At 41.9% G+C, this 23,493-nt stretch overlaps 1 protein-coding gene across 2 annotated transcripts in view; it reads right to left on the bottom strand.

The window, feature by feature from the left end:
- The window catches only part of LOC129170790 (neurabin-2-like), a 43,362-nt gene extending 20,151 nt beyond the window's left edge, over positions 1 to 23,211 (bottom strand). For both annotated transcript variants that reach the window (XR_008566681.1, XM_054758787.1), the window contains exons 1-5: positions 23,089 to 23,211; positions 11,691 to 12,074; positions 11,403 to 11,611; positions 9,960 to 10,292; positions 8,781 to 9,464 (exon numbers count right to left, since the gene is read on the bottom strand). Coding sequence is in view for 1 of the 2 variants with exons in the window: in XM_054758787.1 (XP_054614762.1) it covers positions 8,781 to 9,464; positions 9,960 to 10,292; positions 11,403 to 11,611; positions 11,691 to 11,997 (1,533 nt within the window). In the remaining variant the exon portion in view is untranslated. The remainder of the gene's footprint in view (positions 1 to 8,780; positions 9,465 to 9,959; positions 10,293 to 11,402; positions 11,612 to 11,690; positions 12,075 to 23,088) is intronic.
- Positions 23,212 to 23,493: the final 282 nt, after the last annotated feature.

The following is a 23,493-nucleotide window of genomic DNA, read 5'->3' as shown; positions in this document are numbered from 1 at the left end:
AATTCAGCCACATTGGAGGGTTTTCCAGCATGAAGCGCCTTTTTAAGGTCATGCCACAGCATCTCAATAGGATTCAGGTCAGGACTTTGACTAGGCCACTCCAAAGTCTCCATTTTGTTTTTCTTAATGCATTCAGAGGTGGACTTGCTGGTGTGTTTTGGATCATTGTCCTGCTGCAGAACCCAAGTTCATTTCAGCTTCAGGTCAACAGATGGTCGGACATTCTCCTTCAGGACTTTTTGGGTGACAGCAGAATTCATGGTTCCATTTATCACAGCAAATTTTCCAGGTCCTGAAGCAGTAAAACAGCCCCAGATCATCACACTACCACCACCATATTTTACTGCTGGTATGTTCTTTTTCTGAAATGCGGTGTTACTGTTACGCCAGATGTAATGGGACACACACCAAAATTTCTATTTTTATCTCATCAGAAGTATTTTCCCAAAGGTCTTGGGGATCATCAAGATGTTTTCTGGCAAAATTTAGATGAGCCTTAATGTTCTTTTTGTTCAGCAGTGGTTTTCGTCTTGGAACTCTGCCATGCAGGCTGTTTTTGCCCAGTGTCTTTCTTATGGTGGAGTCCTGAACACTGACCTTAACAGAGGCAAGTGAGGCCTGCAGTTCTTTGGATGTTGTTGTGGGGTCTTTTGTGACCTCTTGGATGAGTCGTCGCTGCGCTGTTGGGGTAATTTTGGTTGGCCGGCCACTCCTGGGAAGTTATGGTTTAACATGGAGGGCAATCGCTTTTTCACACAGGGCCATGTAGGTTTGGATTTTTTTCTGCCTTAATAATAAAAAGTTTCATTTAAAAACTGCATTTTGTGTTCAGTTGTGTTGTCACTGACTAATATTTAAATTTGTTTGATGATCTGAAACATTTAAGTGTGACAAGCATGCAAAAAAATAAGAAATCAGGAAGGGGGAAAACACTTTTTCACACCACTGTATTTCCATTGTGTACAAAAGGACAATCCAAAGCTGCACGGGTTATTACTGGAATCCTCTCACTCCTACATGATGACATCACATAGTTGGTGGATGCTCGACACCTCGCTCTCCTCCACCTTCCGCTTGAGACTCCCCCCACACGTGCTAACTAACATGTTGCCCAGTTTCCGAAGGGTAAGGATTGTGCTATGCTTCAGAATGACACAGTTGGAAGTCACGCTTGCTTCAATTAACCGCATCTTCCAACTGTTGACAGCACTCATGCACCCCGAGAGCATGATGCTACCACCATCATGCTTGAATGTAAGCCAATACAGGCGGTTGGTTGCTGAAATGTAAGGGGGTGTACTCAATTTTATAACTGTATACTGTCAGTTGTATATAAATTACAAAACTACCAAAGGTGTACCTTAAACATTGTAAAATATGAGGATAAATGGGTGTACATAGAGTAGGGGAAATAATCATTTCACCCCGTGCTGATTTTGAATTTTACATAAAGACATGACTTGTCCATAATTGTATGGTCTTTATTTTTAAGAGAATAAAAAATGATTTTAATGCAAAATATCAATTTGATATTAATATGAATGTAACATTATTATTATGTTAATATAATATTAATATGATTTAATATAAATATTTTTTTTGTATAGTTTAAGAGAATATCAACAACAAAATCCCCAAAAAAAGAGAAAAAAAGGTTAGAAATGACTTTGTATATGAATACAAACATACAGTCGTCCCTAGCGACAACGCGGTCTGAACTTCGCTCCCTCGCTCCATTGTGTTTTTAAAAAATTATTTATTAATAAAGTAGTATTCATTATTATTAGTCCAAAAATTTTGCAAGGCAAGTTATATGTGGTATTCTGGCCACTCGGCATCAACATTACATTACCATCACGCTGCATGGAGTCAGCCATAGCATGTCCATAGCATGATAGAGTGAAAAGTTCTCCTCCCATTCCGTGTGGAAGTGGTAAGTTTTGGGCTTTTTACTTTGTCCTTCTTCCCCACGCCATTTGAAACCTTTTCTTAAGTTTACAGTAGAATAAATAAACTGGAGGCTAACGAGTTAGCTCGCTAGCATGCTGTGCTTAAAGCCTTGGCCATCTCGTGTCCCTGCAGTGATCCGGTAACCTGCGCATTAGCAATGTGGTGTAAACAAAGAGTAATAGGAGTGTAATGGTGACTATAGGGGTGTTATTTCATGTCTAGAGGGCTCTAATAATGGTAGAAAACATATTTATAAACAGGTTTTCTATTACTATGAAAATATTCAATTTATTAATATTGAACAGTTGGGTCTGGAACCGATTGACCGCGACAAACGAGTGACAATTGTACAAATATCACTTCAACTTGCCCTGGGTTTTGGATTTGACCCTTGTTTCTAGACAGCGCTCCACAGGTCACAATGTATTGTTTCAAATGATCAGAGATTTTTGTTGTTTTTTTTTAATGCAAAAACCGTTTCACTTCAAATTATATGTTTGAGGCAATGGGGCTCAAAGCTGTTTTTGTGTCAGCACCGTTGCACATTTTCTCCACTGCTGATCTGCCTGCGAATATTCTCATTCACTCTCATTCCACTGCTTATCAGTGTTCATTTTGACTATTCTGTTTTCAAGGACAGTTTTCTCTTTCACCTAAATATAACTACAGTGCATATTGTACAAAAAAGTGCATGGATTTTATTTTTCTTACAGAAAAAGATGCATTTAATTATATGACATCTTTAGAATTGTAACTGTTTTCCGCCATATTATTGTATGTGTGTGTGTGTGTGTGTGTGCATGAGTGGTTGTGTGCTTTCAACTAAAAACAAACACACCCAGCCACATTCCAACTGCTTTTCTCAGACTCACAGGGGTAACCTTGTTCACCATTCAGCACACGTAACCACAAGTGTATCAGAGTTGAAGGGACAAGCAGAAAAGTATTCCTCCTTTAGGTAGTTATCTCACAGTCTCTGGTGTATGTTTGGTGTGTTTTCTTCATTCTCTCATTATTTAACTACTGTAATATCTATTATATACATCATTTATTATTCATTTACTATTATAGTGATCCCTCCTTTATCGCGGTTAATTTGTTCCAGACCCCTGTGATGAGTGAATTTCCGCAAAGTTAGTTAGTTAGAACACTGAAAACCTGTTTACGACCTTCTATATATGTTTTTTTTAACATTATTAGAGTCCTCTGCACATAAACTAACACTCCTATAGTCAACTTTACACTTACACTTTACACATCCTCGTATGTGTGTGAGTGGCGGGGGGACAGGAAGTGATGTTGGGGGTCCGGAGTAGAGTTTTAGCTTGGCGTGAGTTATGCCCGCAACAATGACCCGTGTTTTAATTAGGGATTATTGTGCCTGTTGTGAGTTAATTCAAACCTGCAATAAAAGCATGTTGCTCTGGCGATCAAGTCTGCTACTAAACATTTGCAGTGTCTTTGTATTTTAGTTCATTTAGCAATTTTTCCATCCATCCATCCATCTTCTTCCGCTTATCCGAGGTCGGGTCGCGGGGACAGCAGCCTAAGCAGGGAAGCCCAGACTTCCCTCTCCACAGCTACTTCGTCCAGCTAGTCTCTACTCTGCAACGGGTCCTGGGTCTCCCCCGAGGTCTATTAGCGTCCGGGAGGCATCCTGACCAGATGCCCGAGCCACCTCATTTGGCTCCCCTCAATACGGAGAAGCAGCAGTTCGACTCCGAGCTTCTCTCGGATGACAGTGCTTCTCACCTTATCGCTAAGGGAAAGCTTTAGCCATTTTTAATGCTTGGAAATGCTTAATTCAGGCAAAAAATACGTACATACAATTTGCTTAAATATGCTTTTTTTTAAACAAATAATAGGCCATATTCAACCACAAAACAGCATATTTATTTATTAATATATTTTTGAAGAACTGTGAGAGTGAAGCCGCAAAATTCGAACCACAAAGTGGCAATTGGACGACTGTACTCTTTTATTTTATTTGATGAATTTATTGTTATTATTTATTTGCTTCATTTACGATGTCTGTTTCTCATCTTTCTATGTGTATTCCTCCTGTACTGTCCTGTACATTTACTCTCAATTATGTCATTATTTAACTAAGGTATTTATTTCTAGCTCATGGATTAAACATTAAAGCACAAATTAGTACTTTTACTCCCTTATTTTAAGACTTTACTCCTATTCATTTTGAGGTCTATCTAGATTACTGAACAAGGTATCTACATCTCTGCCTTTTTCAATCAGTATAAAAAAAAAGGCAAACTGGTACTTGTTAGACAAGAAGTGAACAACTACAGTATGAACTGCTGAAAAATGGTGAAGGGGTAGGATTAAATAAACTCTGCTTCCTCCTACTCCTTTTCATGTCGAAAAGTGTAACCATAATGCACCGCAATGTAAATTGTTACGCATGTTCACAATAAACCAAAACCATTACAATTTTGGCCTAATAAATTCCAAAATAACAATCTACTGACCAGATGTCATGGATAATCACGAGTGATAACGTGCAATGATTACCATGTCGACGAACCAGTGTCTGCAAGAAGATTGGGTAACAATGGTACTGCCTGTAATCGCTGACATGTAGTGTGGATTGGCCAATGCCTGCCAGAACAGTGCATGAGATTCCAGACTATCACAATACAGGGCTTCTACATTTAGGGACCAGTGGGATTTAACAAGAGTCAGGCAAAATGGGAGAATGCATGCTGATGGAGGTAAAAGAAAAATAATGTCTGGTCACCGCGGATGACTTCAACATTACATTTAGTTTCATTTCTTCCTTTCGTTATGACTGAAATGCAATAGGAACGTCTTTGACAGGGGTTATGGCAAACGAGCTATCTACAGTAAAGCCTTTTGGCTGCTGTACATTATTCACAGTGAGAGAACACGGCAAGAAAAAAGATCACAAGGACATGTGTGGTTGTAAAGGTCAAGTCAAAGCGACAGTCAGAAAACAACCACATATGTAATAACACGTCTTATAACCTGTCATTACACTTAAAGGTCATATTGTCGCTTAAGTTTTGGCGCGGGTGCCGATTAAAAAAAGGCGGATGCCCATCAGCCGCTTTGCTCTGTAACTTCAGCTGCCCCAGGCCGAAAAGATGCCTCAAACTTGAGTAAAAAAAAAAACATCACTGGTTTAAATGTTTTAAAGTCAAACAAATGGTAAGAATTCCTTTTTGACATGACTTAACGAGTCGCACTGTTCTTAATGGTCATCAACAGCAAACACAGATTTCCAGGGCACAGATTTCCCAAACGTCTCATGAAAACTGATTATTGATTTTTTTTCTTCAATATAAAGTACATGCTATTTATTAATTTCTCATGCAAAGGACTATTCCATGCTACTGTGCATGTGCACATTGATTCCGGAAGACGGGAGTGAAAGAAACGTATTGGGGCAGAGCTACCCCAATGGAGCAAAGAGGAGGAGAAGGCAAGTGGTTCCCAAAGCGGGGTCCAATTGTTAATAGGAGGTACGGGAATAAAAATGAAAAACACTTATTCCCTAACGCTAAATTACAAGTGCACCTGAACACCTCACGGTACAAGGAGAACGGAGCAGAGAGGAGACACAGCATGAAGTTGTTCATTGCTCTGTGTGCATTATATGAACAAATAAGTACTTTTGATGATTATTTTGTGCATAAGAGTGTTTAATCTTCATCTTGTTTGTTTTGGTGTTCCAATCCTCGCAAGGTGCATTGAAAACCTGTTACTGTGAGTGGGGATTCCCCCAAAAATGAGGCTTTATCGTTGGTTGCATGTCATTTTGTACGTCACTCTGCTTTATCATGATTGTTAAACTTTCCCCTTCATTTTGGTATTAAATTCAAAAACTAGTTATACGTTTTTCTAAACCTGAATGCCCGATCCCAAAGACGTATTTGTACGTCTTTTAAGGGGTTTTTTTGTGCGAGAGGCAAAAAGAGGTGATGGCAACTGCACACTAAAAGATGTCACTTTTACAGCAGTTTTAAGCCACAAAAACGGCCACAAGGTGGCAGAAGTGCATTTGATAAGCGCTCGGCATGGATCATTTGCCCGTAAAAACACACTCGACAGCAAGGATGAAGTGGAAGAGCATGGAAGAATGGAGCGTGCAAATGGTTACGCAATGTAGGAACATTTTAATCCACATGCACACGCCCAGGCACGCGTGCACACACACACAATTTCGTTCCAAATGTGAAAACTGTAAATAGTTTATGGTGTTATATTTGTAAATAAATTGTTGTTTTGATATAAAACAACCCTTTTTGTGTTATGTTGTGATATCGTTGTTTAGACATTTGAGCTGTCACAAAAGCAAAAAATTTGTGTAAAAGTGAAAGTTACCCTTGAAATGTATCTTTTCACAAAAATGTTTTCCTCCCTTTTCTTTTGTGGAACTGATATTTTCCTGAAACTTACCTAAGTTCTACTGCTGATTACTTAAGAACAGAAAAAGATAGAAACAAACTTTTTTTTTTGATGAAAGACGGCAGTCTAATTGTTTGCGGCTTTGCGGAGTTGTGTCACGACCCCAGGATGCGAGAAACGAGGACCAAGGTGCAGGTAAAAAGTCTTTTTTAATTATTATGGCTGCTATGCAGCGGCGGGATCCACAAAAGAGCCGCACACGACATACAACATTCGGCAAACAAGCAACGCTCCGACGCGCATCCGAACTAAATAGAAGCGTAACTAACAGGAAGCAGGAGAACGCAGAACAGGGCAAAGCAGTAAGTAGCACAAAATAATCATATGAAAACAGGGACTAAGGCATAAAAAGGGCAACATAAACAAACTGTCACGCAAGCAAACATGCAGATGGTGACACGAATCTTTCTTTTGTTAGGCCCATTGTTTATATAGCCATAGCACACAACACTCTGTGTGCCTTGAAAAATCCGTCAAAATCATCTAAAAATGGCTGCTACTGAAGGAGTTGAATTTCGGAAAATGGCTGGGATTGAATGAGTTAAACCATAGCCATCGTGAGTTGACCAAAAAAGTGATGCTCAAATTCAACCCATTCATACGCAAGGATGCCAACATCAGACTGGAATTAAAGATATGTAGGATGATTACTTATCTATTTATTCGTGCTCATATCAAACTTGATCAAAATGTGACCATGCAACACATTTTTGACATGGAATTACTATAAAATTAATTAAGTGCGCAGGAGTAGGGGGTACAAGGCTTCAGGTTAACTCTAAACAGTTTGGGAACCCCTGCAGTAGATGAAACTGAGAGTGATGCTTTTCCTCACAAAGATGTGAGTATTAAAGCTGTAAACTATATAAAATGTTGCTTAATGTTCTTATCAATTACAGTCAGAGATGATTCACTTGTTAGATAATAATAATCCCCCAAGAGGATTTTAAGGACTTTATCTAGTTCAGAATTTCCTCACATTCACACTTGTTAGAAGATGATAAACATTAATATTTCAAATCGTTTTTGCATCTTAAGCTGACAGATAACTAACAGCAGGAAAAAAGTGGCCTAAATTACATACTCACATTTGATTAAAAAAAAACAAAAAAAGAGAAGGTTGTGGAGGGCTGCGTGTTCTCCCCGTGCGTGCGTGGGTTTTCTCCGGGTACTCCGGGTTCCCTCCCACATTCCAGAAACATGCATGTTAGGACTCTAAATTGTCCGCAGGTATGAATGTGAGTGGTTGTTTGTCTATATGTGCCCTGCGATTGCCCCGCCTCTCGCCCAAAGTCAGCTGGGATCGGCTACAGCACAGCCCCGCGACCCTAATGAGGATGAGCGGCATTGAAAAAGGATGGATGGATGGATTGATGGATGTGGAGGGCCTCAATGACTAGGTTTGCCTTGCCTTTTCCTAAAAAAAAAAAAAAAAACCCTGAAGGTTCTAAAGCATTTATCAAGACAATATGCTCATTCTTCTTGAATTCTAGTCATCTTTTCTCAGCCAAAATCTATTCAGTCACTTTCAATGAGGAAGTATGATGTCGGTGCATGCGCCATGGCACGTTAAGACATGTTTCGCAACCCGGTGAATCAGCTGACTGAGTTGCAGCATACACATGCATGTGTGTGCGTGTGTGCGTGAGTGTGTATGAGACGATAAGGACAAAACACGTCAACGTCTACGTTACGTCTACGTTACTCCAGACAAACACAGACTTTTAGGGCATTCACTCGATCCATCCCATAATTCAGAATAACTTCATTCCATTCTGTGTCTGTATTACAATAAATGATATAAAAAGACATTTTAACCAACTTGTCTTTAACAGCTACATTTTACAAGTTTATTAACAATCCATTCATTATGCCGGGTGGTGTAATGGTGTACGCCTTTAATGGCAGAGGGCATGGGTTCGATTCCTGGCCAGGGTTGCGTCAAGAAGGCTGCTAAAAATGAAGACAAAACAGTTCACACGATTGACTCACTGTGGTGGTGTGTGTAAGAAAAAGAGTGTGTGTGTGTGTGTGTGTGTGTTTTTCTTAACACTGTAGAATCTGAGACTAGAAAAACAACAATGCATGAAAACAATGTTGCTGCCAATCATCAACCCATCTCAGGGCAAAAACAATGGACTTAAGCGAACATACTGGCGTTTAGAGTTTAAAAAATAACGCCTAAAATTCACATTATCAGTGAAGTGCTCAAATGCCCGTCACTTTAACCAACCAACACGCAAACAGGGCCGTGTCTTGTAGTGTAAGCATGAAAGTGTGCAAATTGAGACAAAGCCACAGTGATTGGTCATCTCCTACTAATGAGTAATGTATTTTGAGCACATACCTCGTTCATGAATGAATGCTGGAGGCTGAAAACTCACCTTGATTGGCTCAGTGCTGAAGCGGATCTTTCTATTGGCGGGTGCTGGCTCCTCCTCCTCGGGAAGCCCAGCAATTTCTGTGCAGCTGCTTTCCGGTATATATGCGTCATCGTCTTCCTCATCCTCGTCATCGTCCAGCTGGCTGCCCCCAGAGTCGTCCTCACCTAGGCCGCTGTACGCGCTGACATCCACCAGATCCCCCTCGGAGTAATCCTCCTTCCTCGAGCCATCCTCGTCATTCTCTTCATCGTGCCTTATCTCAGAGTCAGCGGGCGTCACTTCAAACACTGGTGGATCTTTTTCTCCATTTTCAAGTGTTGCATGAACCTCAGCTTGCACCAACCTGGCTCCGAGGTCAGAGTCCCCCCTAGAGCAGTCAAGCTCCACGCCGAGCGAAGCATGGCCAGAAACATCCACCGTACTTGAGCCCCTGTCTTCAGTCGACCCAGACTGGGACTCGGACGCTGGTTTAGCTTCGGCAATCGACGAAGATGAAGTGGCAGCCAACGAGCTGGAGAACAGATCTCCTGAATGTCCGTGTCTGTCCTTCTCCTCGCTGACCACCTCTCCTTCTACGCTCCTCTGTGGAAGCGGATCTAGAGCTTCAGTCTTTGTTGCCTGGCTGGTCACAGATCCTGCTGTCACCTCCTCTGAGACCTCCTTACTTGGAGGAGGCGCTTTTATCTGGGAGAGAATAAGACCGATGATAACGTCTTTGGTTCACAAAAGTCATAATTAGTGAACAAGTTATGTTCCGGTATTGCACAACAGTGACAAAAAAGAAGAACTGTGAGTAAATGACAGTGAAGATTGTTAAAAAGAGCAATACATGAAGTTGATAAACCACCAGTTGATTCACTAAGGCTATGTTGACATGGTCGACTATGATCACCTTGCTGTTCACCAATATAGTGGTATATTAAATGTACAATGACATGCACATTGCCATTAAAATCCAGTATTCCCCCATACATGCATTTATTTGTGCCGGCGTGCCACAAATACCCCATGAAATATAAGCACACTACACCTTCTTTAGACATTTAATAAACTTAGATTTCACTTTGTGGATTGTAGTGTACCAGCTGAAGCACTGCAAGGCACTTGGCACAGATGTCATCTCATGAGTACAATATAATATACAGTACAATAAGACAAGACACAAGCAAATCGTCTTACCTGGCTGCTAGAGGCCCCTGCTTTGGCTGGAAGCTTTGGCTTTGGTGCTGGGGCAGGTCTTGACCGACGGTTGGGGAGGTAGAGATTGTTTTGCAGGTCAGGCCTCTCAAACACGGCACTGAGCTGGCTCACGGTGGGGCTGACGGCCTCACCAGGCCCAAAAGCAGCTGCAGCGGCGGGAACGGGAGCAGGTGCAGGAATTGGGGGATCATCCAATCGGTCCAAAGCCTCTGTCGAACCATTAAAACGTGCAACTACATCCAGGCGACTGTCCTGGAATCCAGACGCTCGCTCCTTCTTCAGCAAAATCCTGTTGGTGGCAGCTTGCTTCTCCTGGAAGAAAAAATAAATAAACAAGTCAAGCTTATCCTCACCGACTTGCTTTAAGTCAGCCATGTCCAAAATGCGGCCCGGGGACCGTATCTGCTCGCCCTCGCTTGCTCGACATCACATTGTAATAGGACTGTCTAAGCGGCTTGTCGACTCCGTACAGCAGATGGCATCCTAACTGCAAAATCGGAGGCGCTTCAGCTTGCTTAAGGAAGGTACTCTTCAATTTGCAAGAGATGGACATAGGCTCATCACGCTGCGAACTAAAAACAATAACATTTAACAGGTATGTCAACACACAACAGCAATGAACTACCATTCTATGTGGATAACAACAATTAAGAGCTAACAACTGTTATTTACCAAGTGCCCGCAAGGCATGCTGGGCACTCCAGCGGCAACTCCCATGTACGCAACAATATAGTGAGCTATTAGATGTACAATAACGTGTACATTATCTCTCAAATCAGTGCACACTTACATAGAATAATGTTTCTTTTAATAAAATACCTGCATACGGGTAAATCTGCATTTTACTCGTCTTGGCCTACATGCTTGGATTCAGCCTTCTACCCCGACCACGCCTACTCTGCCGCCATTGGTCAGAACAATTGGATATTGGATATAATTGGATGAATATTGAAGAATCCTCTGTGGATTCTGTGCTTTTGTTTACGCAACAGCTGTCCGTGAAGTTGCGAGAGCAGAGGAACAGTTACCATGAGGTAGGTCTTTAGCTGCCCCAATTGCTGCCTTCCTCAGCTTTAGATACAACATTTTTACATTAAAAAAAAAAACACTTTCTAGCTGGCTGCTATTTTCAAGAAAAAGGGACAGAGTAACCGCTGTACACCCGGCAAGTTGCCATACATGAACTTCCTAAAGTCGTGACGTGAGAAATTCAACAGTTCTCGTGAAAATCTCATAAAGTTCTCGTACGCGACTGTTCAGGAGATTTAGGAGTGGCATAAAAAGTAAACCAGGGATAACGAAAAAGCACACCAACCTCCTGATGTGGCACTTCCACAACAAAATTACAGCATTTTAAACTTAGACATGTTTGAAAAGTTGCAAATGTAGGCTCGGGCTCCTTTAAACGACGCTATCTCTGACCTGTAGCGTTCGTTGTTCAAAAATCCGCCTGGTCTCCTGGAGTTTGGACAGTCCTGTTGAGGAGCTCCCGCCTTCTCCATCTGCCTTGGTGTCAAAGCGGTTCACCCTCTCTGAAACGGTGCCTCCGAGTTTGAGCAAGGCGCTGTGGTCAACATTCTCGTTGAGGCTGGACGCCCTTGGCAGGGAGAGTTTTACCGCCTGATCTTTTTCTGCCAACGAGAGGATGGTTAACTATGACGCTTGTTAGCGCCATATATTCCAGAAGTTATGAATGAAGATGCAACTTACCAAGCATTTTGTCTCCTTCTTCATCATCACCTGGAGACTGCATCTGCATAAACATGTTTTTGATGCGGTGAACGTTTGAGCCGTATTTGCGGCCCCTCCCGGTCGGCCGTGGAAGGGGTGCTGGCTTGGAGGCGGGGTCATAGCCTCCGTTGAGGTGATCAGTGGCTTTCTTCAGCGCCGCCAGCCCTGCCTCGTACGCGTTGCGATGTGGCGAGGCACTCCGCAGATTCGAGCTCCCGCTTCCCCCACTGCTCCCGCTGGAGGACCCGTTGTCCCCCGTGGTCGACGAGGGTTCTGTCTTCATCATGTTTGATCATTCAAATGCCACCAGATGAACAGCAGGTTAATGGAGATGAGGGTCGCAGCATGTCTGGAGAACATGAGCTGTGAGAGACGAGAAGAGGAACAAAAAAACAGAATCGATGATAAACTTTTCCACAAACTTATGTGCCATTCATTTTAGATTTGTATAGTTTTTGAAGGTAGGCTCGTTACTAAAGGGTTAGGTTCCCAGCAATGTGGGTATTCTTCCAATTATAGACCCACTAAACTTATAATGTCATAAATAATCTTAAAAACAAGATAAACAACATGAAAAAAGGTTTAGAACGGATAACAAACATTAAATTACATTTCGGTGGCAAACACATAGACGATGTCATAAAATAGATACTTTATTTTTATCCTCTATGACAAAATCAGGAATTTTGATGACCAATTGATTGATGATGTCGTATAAAACGATTCACAGTGGGTGGAAGTCAACAAGGTTACTGGTGAAATTTGAGCATTTTACCGCCCAAAAAAATCACAAACTACTGATAATGGGAAAACTTTTAACACATTTTGCTTGCAGGGCTTGCAGATGTTGTAATGTTTAACCGCCCAGATTCCACATTTGGTAGCCATGCTTTTATATACATATACAGCGAATTTTCTAAATAAATTCATAAATTATCAATGTTTTATGATTGACTATGGCCTATTATTAGTCAAAAATATGTATATTTAATCAGGGTTCCCTCGAGGACTGTCTGCAATTTTTTTATGACTTACTTCCAGCGTGTTTCTATTGCACAACTTTGACACACAACTAGTGTTTTGAAGACAAGCCCTAAGTATTATAATGATAACAAGAGAGCAAAATTGTTAAGTGACACTTTAAAAAAGTAAGTTGTGATGACGATTGTAGCTCGCCCGTGGGACAAAAACGAACTAGCTTGATGCCGACAGCCAGGCATGTAAACAAAAAAGTGGAATGAGATTGAAACATGAGTGATCACACACGCTGGCATTGATAGGCTTAGCGTGTGACAAGCTGTCGTCAATTGACTACACATTTTACGGGCTATCGGTTGCTCTCCCCATAATAAGAAACAAAGTGAAAGTCAACACAAGATGTGTTGCGTATCCGATCACACATGCGCAAGTGCCACCAAGGCATGACAGGTGATTCTGGTGCATGCGTATCAAAATAAAGCGCAGTGAAACATTTTTATGACATTTTAAATCGTTTTTCAAACTACTTCTGGTCAATATGTGCGTAAATAATCATCTAGATATGCATATATATCCATTCATAAAATATATTACTTAAAATTGTTTTCAAATTTTTAAAAAATAACAAATTTTTAAGGTGTGGCGGCTTTTATTTTGTAGTGGCGCACCGCCACAATCAATTACATGTAGCGGAAACTCTGTTTAATACATTTTTACATATTCTTGCCCTAAATTAAGCAATTTCAAGTATAAAAATGGATAAATGAACAGTAATACAATTATAAGGCATTCAAAGACGTAATGTGTAGTATTCTGCACTGGTCACTAGGTGTCACTAATGTTACATTAGTGAGACAATAGCCACCGCTGGAAATACGCTGTCTTTTTCGTGTCTCAGTGACTGAACAAACTGATCCCTTCCCCCTCCAGCAGTCTGAACACAGTGTAGAGGCATACACGGCCCAGTGGTGAGTCAGATATTTTAAACTCTTTTCGAAAACACACATTTCCTCCGCTTTGGAATTCGCCGAAGAGCCTCATGTGGGTTTCCGACCACTGGACTAGCATGTTTAGCAACTATGATGTGTTGAAGGCCAGCCGAACAAAATGCGAAATCTCAACGCTTGACAAAAAACATTCAACAAAATGTGTGCATTTTTAGCGGCGGTACACGTATTCTGCGCATTTCACCTGTATCATCACGCAGTTATAAATGATTACCGACTTATTGTGAATGAGATATGTTTTCTGTGGAAAAACTGTTATTTTTTTTTTTTGATCTGCAAGATGATTGCATAAAAGAAAAAATATGGAGCTCCCTTTTTGTCCTGTATCATCATCAGATTGCAGGGAAATCGCCAAAGCTCCTGGTCACACACACAAATGATATGAAATATCACAGCTGCGCACTTGGCAATGCACACATGGTGCTCCAGGTGTTGTCATTTGAAACTCGTTCAACAGAAACACGCTTTAATTTCACTTGTAACATGTGTCATCATGTTACTGCTCTGAATGCCAATGTAGCCGTCTTTGACAATCTCATTTCCTGTCTCTGCATGCGCGCTTGACTTTTTCAAAAATACATTGGAACCCGATGTATGTCGACACCCCTCGAGGTGACTGTCTACAATCTACAAAAAATGTATTGGGCGTAGAATCCAAATAATGAATACTGCCATGCTTTTATTTTAAAGCTTACTTTGCACTGAGTAGGAAGTCAGTGTGTGCATTATTTCATGCTGGGTAACTAAACAATTATTGTATGTTACTGTTGTGGTTACAATGATAATGTAAACAATACTACAACACATATCAACGTTTTTCATAGAAATGACCCCTTCGGGTCTGAATGTCGACAAAAGCGGTCGACCGCGTATGACGACGTCAACCTAAGCGTCACTTTTTGGTAACGACAAAAATACTCGGAGAGCGCAGACCTCCGCCAAGCACTATAGTTCCCCCCCATATTGTGATTCACACCAAAATAATAATCCTACATTTTTGGATCATATTTTGTAGAACCTGTTGAAAACTTGTCCTGTATTTTTTTTCCAAGTGCTCTGACCATTCTTATTATATGCACAAATGCCGAAAATGGTCCTCTCTCGCAATGTTAAAGAATCCTTTTAAAAAATTCCTGGATCCGGACGGTGATCGGGATCGCCCCCAAAATTGAATCAGTTCTTCCATATCCCATTTCCGACAATTCCTGAAAATTGTATTCAAATCCATTCAGAACCTTTCAAGTTATTTTCACACAAACAAACAAACAAACAGATAAATGCTGGCAAAAACAGAACCTCCGTGCTACACTTGCACTTTGCAGAGGTAAAAAGTTGTTTTGTGTTAACACTTTTGAGAGCCAGCCGCTGATGACATCATAGACAGGTGACATAGCTGACTTTCGATTTCGGTTGCCATTTTGTTAGTCAGCGCAGGATGCTAAGGTCTTGTGATAAATAAAAAAAATACACTACACAGTTAGACTCGTGCAGACTGAGGCAACATTTTGAACATTTTAAATTGTCCACGTTAACCCAAAAACATGCTAACCGAGGTTGCACAGTACTAGAGTCCAGAACAACAACAATGAACTCTTCCAATGCTAACGTGTGAGTCTCTATTATGTCCTATTTTCTATTATTATGTCTACCATATTGGGTAGTACGGTAAGGGTGTTATTTCATGTCCAGAGGTCTCTAATTATGTTAAAAGCCGTATTTAGAAGGTCGTAAGCAGGCTTTCTATGCTCTAACTACAAAAATATTCCATTGGGTGGAAATTCACTTATCCCGGTTGCCTCTGGAACCAATTAACCGTGATAAACGAGGGACTGTACTATAATTTTTATTCCAAACACAGCACCAAAAAATATGCCAGTTGTAGCATATTAATGAGTTTATCAGTGCAAGGTATTGAATTTTACTTAAGTAAGCTAGCACTGCTAAGTACTCCCACTCTGAACCTTAATACAGGGGGCTTAAATTGATATGTTGCAGTGTTGTCCTATTGACTTTTTTTTAAAAATGCAAATGTTGACAGTTATGCAGTGCATAACTGTCAACATTTGCATTTGAAAAAAAAAATCCAATGCTCTACTTACAATGTGATACAATCCACTAGTGCAAAATGTGACTACTCGTAATTTTCCCCCGGCTTTAAGATTGTGCTCCTTATAGTACCAAAAGTTATCCGGGGGCAGGTGAATCTGAAACTGAAGGCCATGGAGTCTTTCTTCTTTGATAATGACATAATATGAAAGAAAGACACACAATTGCTCACTTCCTATGAAAACAATTTGGGTGTGAGGACGAGCTAAACAGGCTAACACCTTCTCCGTCTTGGTGCAATGCCACCCACTGCAATTTCTGAATGTTCCACCAACGAAACGCTCTATCTAACAAGGTTCAAGTCTGTTCGTTCAGATCTGCTGTGAAACGCAACGGGTCCCCCCTAGGACCAGACTTCACCAAGTTCCCTCACTCTTTTAAAGCATCAAAAATATGACAACTACAAACGTACTGAATACAAAACTTATTTTGTGGACATTGTAAGGGAATGGGCCGCGCACGGTGGGCTAGTGGTTAGCGTGTTTGTTAGCATTTCTGTGTGGAGATTGCACATTTTTCCCGTGCGTGTGTGGGTTTTCTCCGGGTACTCTGGTTTCCATAGGTATGAATGTGAGTGTGAATGGTTGTTTGTTTATATTTTTTCCCCTGCGACTGGCTGGCAACCAGACCAGGGTGTACCCCGCCTCCAAAATCATTTGGGATAGGCTCCAGCATACCCCCGCGGCCCTAGTGAGGACAAGCGGCATAGAAAATGGATGGTTGGATGTAAGGGAATGCTCATTCTCCCAAATGACTGTTTGTTTTTTCTCACCTCAAAGCTGAGCTGTGAAAACTGTCACATTTTATTATCTGACACTCTCACTAACCGACCAAAAACAATGGAGCTTGTTGTACAGCCTCCCTCTTTTTGTTAGTTTTAGTATGGTGGCCATGCAGCAGCATCCAAATCAGTGTTTCCCATACATCCATTTATTTGTGGAGGCCTGCCACGGATAGATATTTTGGTGCTACCTGTTCGCCGTCACGCACCAACACATGATAATGGGACTAGCTGTGTAGCTTGTCGTTCCAACTCCGTGCAGTAGATGGCACCGTAACTTCTTAACACACCTCATACGCACATACCACAGCTGACTTGGTCGCATATTATGATTACACACCTGTTCATCAGTATGAGCTTTACGTTTGTCCAATGCACTTCAAACAGGTTCTGGCACGTTTGATCATAAGAAAGATGATAATACGATGCGTTCCAAATTTCAATGTAAGGTGTAAACCAGGGGTACGGCATACGGCAGAGGTGGGAGCAAGTCGGTGTTTTGCAAGTCTGAAGTCTTTCATCTCAAGTCTCAAGTAAAGACGTGCAAGTCCAAGTCAGGTTTCAAGTCAGGATAAGACAGCTGGAGTCAGGTCCGAAGTCACAGGCTTGAAATTTTCGAGTCCTTGCAAGTCATAAGCACTGTTTCGTGTCTCCCAAATCCATTTTAACAATGCAGCAAGCTACTCGAGCTTACTCGACACATTCACTGAAAATCCCAAGTATTTTCAAGTCATCAAACGTCCAAGTCGAGTTGAAAATCTCTGACGATATTGTCAATTCGAGTCCGAAGTCATCAAAATTGTGGCTCGAGTCCACACCTCTGGCATACGGTAAAATCCCAAAATATGGGGGCCCCTTTGATATTTCACATTTTGTAAACCAACCCATGTAGATATGCTCACAAGTTATATATATTTAAAGAAACAACAGCCTGCATATCAGCTTTGTGTTCCAGGTGGCAACATGTATTATTGCTTTTTCTCCACTGCTCGTTTTCCCATTTCTGCTGCTGTTATTGTTGTTTTTCAATGTAAAAAACATTTCAGCTGTCTTCTTTAATTAATTTTGTTTCATAACGCTGACTTTACTCCCATAATTGAGTTTTTTCTCATAGTAACACAACTTTTTCCCAACCTAATTTTCCAAAAATGTGTTGCTGATATTGCGAAAATTATTGCAGAAATGACTGTGGAAATTACTTTTTTTCCCCCCTCACAGTATTTTTTAAATTAATATTATGGCTTTATTCTACTGCGATCGGCTGGCGACCACTCCAGGGTATACCCCACCTCTCGCTCCAAAGTCAGCTGGGATAGGCTCCAGCATACCCACGACCCAAATGAGGACAAGCGGCATAGGAAATGGATGAATGGATAGACTTTATTCTAATATTTCTACTTTATTCTCGTAAAATGACTGCTCTTTTTCCATTTTCCTTGTTGTTTTTGTTTGTTTTCTTGTTTAATTGTATTTTTTAAAAGTGCTGAGCTGGGCCAATAAAAAAAATCACCACAAATGGCCCTTTGGATACCCCTGGTGTAAATAACGGCAAGCTTTGAAATCTAGTGGGAAGTTATTCGAGATGAACCCATCATTAGCAGTGCAACCATCTACTTTTCGCTGTCATATTAAAGCATAAGAACATTAGTGTGCGTCAGAACTTGACAAACAGTAAACAGAGATACAGTAAAAAACTTCTGGAGATGACTTTAGTTCCCCCTGCGGTTGAGATGCATAAAAACCGTATGGAGCCCAACTATCATCCGAAATGAGTGGTTTCATTGATGTCAACAAGATGAAGGGACGTTTTCCAATAAGCAGTGACAAGCAATGCCACAACAAAAGCCTAGATGGTGAAAATCCATCTGAGCAATCATACGGTCTGGAAAAACAACCGTTAATACACAAAATGGGGCACACTTTGTCATTCTAAACATCAAGGCTACCAAGCTGGATATCATTATTGGATAATGGGTACCCAACAATAGTATCTAAGTCATTTTGCACAGCTTACGAACACTCCTTTCAACTAGTCAATATGGCAAATATAAACGAGCATGCACAGCGGAACCCGGTTAAGTCGACAACCTCGGATTGCCTGACTCAGCGGTTGTCGACTTCGGCCGGACACGTAAGGCGAATTGGCGATAATGAAGGATTTATGTTTGCAGTTTGTTCGCTAGATTGGCTGCCAGTCGTTTTTTTTAAAAAGGGAATCTAGAGGTGTCCGAATATTCACCGCAACACCGATCCCTCCTGCTACGTCTTCTTATTCTCTGGCAGACCAGGTGCGATTGAGGTGTGTTAAAAAGCAGAGTTACAAGGCCATTTCAGTTAGGGTTGGGCGATAAATTTGATATACCGGTATAAATGATTCCAACGATACAAAAATGAGTACAATTGATAACTTCAAAAGAAAGAAGCAGAGTTGATGACGTGTTTTTCCTGCGAGTGCGCGCCCGCACAAAATGGTCCAGCTGTGTCGGAGAAAGCATAGCAAACAACAAAACAACAAATGAGAGAAAATGAGCATGGCTGAAGGCGGAGGAGAAGCGGAGACCATAGACGCTGGAATTGTACCTCTGTAATACGGAAGTGGTTTGGTTTCGAGCATATATTTGTCGTACATGTGGAGTAGGGATGTCCCGATCTACATGTTTACGGTTCCAATCCGATCTGATTTTTTTTATATTCCTGCCGATCGGATCCGATCCTTTTTTTTTTTGTACTGGATGCACGTCCCCTGTGGTAATACATGGTGCGAGTACAGTGGAACCCATTTATGTTGACGCCCCTCGGACTGGCCGACTAATGCGATAATAAGAGGTTGTCAACGTAACTGAAATCGAAGCCGAAACTAGGCACTGCTTGTACATTTACTTGTGACTTTTGCCGGAGACATCATAAAAATGGACGATGATAAAGGATGTTGTACGTTTCTGTGATAGAATCCTGGTTAATACTGCCATGCTTTTATTTTGAATAGGGTTGTCCCGATCCCGATTTTTACTTCCGATCCGGTTTTTTTTCACAGTCTTCCTGATCCGATAACGATTTTTTTTTTAATAATAAGCTTTTGTTACAAATGGAATTGAATATGTTTATGAAAATAGCTCTTCAAAGCATTAAAAATAACGTAGCAAAAGTATCGCTGAATTTACTTTTTTATTACACAGCATGACCAACAATACTGTATTGTTTGGCTTTTGTAACAAACCTCTGAGTCAGGTCCCTAATCCAATGAAAGATCCAATAAAAGTCCATTCAATAAAAGATAAAATTGGAAAAAATCGGTGTGCAAAATACTTTTCGGGTAAGACTAATCAGTTGACATGGTTATAGATGAATTTGTGGTGTGATTTACAATATATGACATTTTTTAACAAACTCTCTTCAACACAATAGTAATTTATTGGCGGTCCCTGGTATAAACAACCAGCGGTTCGAGCGTCACTTCCCGTGCGTGCTCCCCGCACCATGACACAGCAAACCAGGCACAGTGAGGGGTAACTACCGCTGTAGCTACGGAGCCAAACATCCAACGTCCAACATGAAACTAACTTCACCACGGAACACCGCGGACATGTCTGCATGGTAGTGTTGCGTTTTCCTCTTCTTGAGGGTGGCGGGAGTCGAGTGGCAACCAGCTTTGATGCGCATGCTGGAGTGGGGCCCCGAGTTACGAACGTTACACGGCAACCGAATTGGCTCGATCTCGTGACGGAACAGCGGATCGGCATCCCCTAATGTGGGGTAGCTGAGCGACTCAACAATATATTAGCCTCACGGTCCACTACATAGCCAGCGACTGGACTTTGAAGTCATCCTGTCTTATTTATATTATTTTTAATTGCGTGGGTTAAGGTTTGTCGTTTTTTATACAAGACTGAGTTATATCGTCATATCGTTAGACATCCCAAAAATATGGTGATACATGCTAAGGTCCATATCGCCCAACCCTAATTTCTGTACGGACTTGGAACGACGAGCTACACTGGGAACACTGGGAATGTGTTCTACGACAGGATTGAATGTTGGCGGCTACAACGTGGCCCCAAGTGCAGCTGCATGAGACTGTAGTTGTCAGAGACAACACTTGAAAAGAAGATGCTAAAGATATTCATACAAACACACACACACACACAGTGCAACCACACTGCATGTCTTGTGATCGTATCTTGACAAATCAGTGGATTCTCATTCAGGGATCATGTGAACTTCAGAGAGCCATTGTGAGTACTTGAAAAAAGCTAACCAGCGTCAGCCAAAACTACATTTTCCACATCGCTCGTTTGTCCAAGAACAACTCTGCTATGTCCTCTGCTACCCATACTCCTTTGTGGTTTAGGGTCACTTCCTGTCATTTGTTTGAGAGCGAGACATCAGGCAAGCTGCATCAACAATGTGCTGTGTACTCCATTTTGCATTCAGTGAAAGAAGTCGCTCTCCTCCGGATAGAAATGAGCCAAATGATTCATGCAGACGTTGCACAATTATGTAAAAGTCAAAACACAGAGTAGCTCCATTCAACTTCTCTATGGCGCTTTCTAAAAAGGTGCACCAAACAATGGAAAACAAAACCTGCGTTCGCATTTGAAGGTTACGGATACAACAGTTTATATCTGAGCGATCGGATAAACACAGTCCTGACGACGCGTGTGTTTTTCTAAATGACACATGTGGAGATGCATTCAGGTACATACGGCAAAAGTGGCCTTGTCTACGCTGTGACAAGAGCACCAAGTAACTGTTCTGGAATCTTAATGTGTGTCTTTGTTCATTTGTCTTTTTTCAGGGCCAAAAAGGAGCTGCAGGGTCACTGTCACACGGTAGGCGACGATTAGGTTGGAGTTAAAGGTGAGCTTATATCAGGTAAAGATACGTGGTGTGTACTTGAATACGGTTCGGTTGGCGTCCACACTCAAAGGCCCCGGTTTTCCTACGATTCAGTTTTCGCCAAAATTTTGCCTCCGCTGTCTCGGTTATCGTACAGTATTGCTCGTTTTGTTGTAGTTCACCTTTGGTACGATGGATCTTGTGATATTAATGAAGATGTGGACGGACTACTCCCAGCGTTCCCTGTTTGTTCAGCCATCTTCTTTCTTGTATGTGTACTGTATATAGGGTATATAGGGTATACAGGGTTCGGTGGACTGTGTTCACACAAAACCAAAGGGGCCGCACTAGCAGAAGAAACGAACTAGAGCAGGGGTGGGCAAACGTTTTGACTCGCGGGCCACACTGGCTTAAGAAATTTGGCCGGGGGCCATCTACCTGTATATATAGGTGGCATCAAGCAGAACGACATAAGTGCTCACGGTGCAATGAAACGAAAACACAACACATCCATAACGCATCACAAACTGTAAATCAAACATAAAGTAAATGCTAAGCCTAACATGTAACTTAAAACTGTTATTTCCAAATGCCCGCAAGGCATACTGGGTAGTCCAGCCGCAACAACAATATGAACTATGAACAACAAAACATTTCCTCCGCAACATATTTTGCAATCTAGGAAAAATGCAACAAAACACAGCAAAATGTTGGAAGAAAGAGTACCGCAGGCTACCCAGCATGCCTTGCGGCAGGAATAATATGGGTGGTTTTTTTGCATGGGTATTGCGTGTAAATATTTGTATGCTCGCATGGTGCGGTTGGTCGGTCACGATGTGCGTCGTGTGTGCTGACGCATCGTGTTGACATCGTGTTGGCCTGATGTGGCCCACGGGCCGGAGTTTGCCTACCCCCGAACGAACCCTTAGACACTAAAGATTGCTGCAAGCAAGCAGTATGGGGTCAACAACAAATATGAAACGCCCTCTGGTGCGCATGCTGTGACTTTAAATACGCTGACTGTACAGACAAGAGCACCGCATTTAACAGAGGACACATTATGGAACACACAATGCCTCTCTATCTATTCACAATCCCCGCATAAGTGGAGGAAAACTCCCAGGCCTGCTGGCCCTGTGCTAAGAGACAGACTGTGGCAAACACACTGTGAGCATCTGCTGCTGCTGCTGCTGGCTGGATAGAACATTTGCTGGCGTGGACGATGCACACTGCGAACTTCCATTGAAAAGCATAGTATTCTCACCCTGGCGTCGACTATTAATTAAAAAAACAACACTGCACGAATAAACATTGGGGTTGAGTTGCCCCTTGCGTAGAGCTTCCATCGGCTGTATTTATTGTTTGGTATGTGTCAATGAATATCTTAGCATCCTCAAATGTGTTCCAAACAGGACACAAATGGAGCTCGAAGCGTCACAGAAAGAAAAGCTTCGCGTGTTCCTGATCATGAACAGTGTCATAAACACTGACCGAGGAATAACGTGTCACCGGCGCCGGTTTAGGACCAGGAGGCGGGCTAAGAGAAGAGCCAGGCCCCGCTGGGTGTCTGCTGAGCCGCGTCGCTTCCTTCCTTCTTCTTCTTCGCGGGCAATATGGCCCCTTGTTGAACAGCAGTCACACCGTCTGACACTCGCTCAGGCAGCCATACCTTGATATCCGCTTGTGTTCGGTGGTGGAGGTCAGTCCATTGTCCCTCTTCGTCTGCCGCTACTGAGCCCTCCTTCTGGCTAAACACACCGACTGCCTTCCTCTCTTCTGCTCCTCCTCCTCCTCCTCCTCCTCCTCCTCCTCTTCTTCCTCCCCCTCCCATCATCTGCTTCCCTCCATCCCCTTCTTATTGACCTTATCTTATCTTTACATCATTCTCTCTTTCTTCTATTCTGTCTTACATTTCACCCTAAGAGCAGTCATTCCTGAACATTTTGTGTCATTAATGGATATATATGTACAAAAAAACGTATAATTCAATGTCCAAATAAAGCGATTTAATAAGCCTCCAGCAAATAGCAAATCTATACAGTGGTTACTCGGGGTGGGTGGATCGATCCCAATA

This window comes from Dunckerocampus dactyliophorus, chromosome 18 (genome assembly GCF_027744805.1).
Source record: "Dunckerocampus dactyliophorus isolate RoL2022-P2 chromosome 18, RoL_Ddac_1.1, whole genome shotgun sequence".
Classification (NCBI taxonomy): Eukaryota; Metazoa; Chordata; class Actinopteri; order Syngnathiformes; family Syngnathidae; genus Dunckerocampus; species Dunckerocampus dactyliophorus.
The sequence above is the reverse complement of the archived record's forward strand: the minus strand, read 5'-3'. Positions and strand labels throughout refer to the sequence as shown.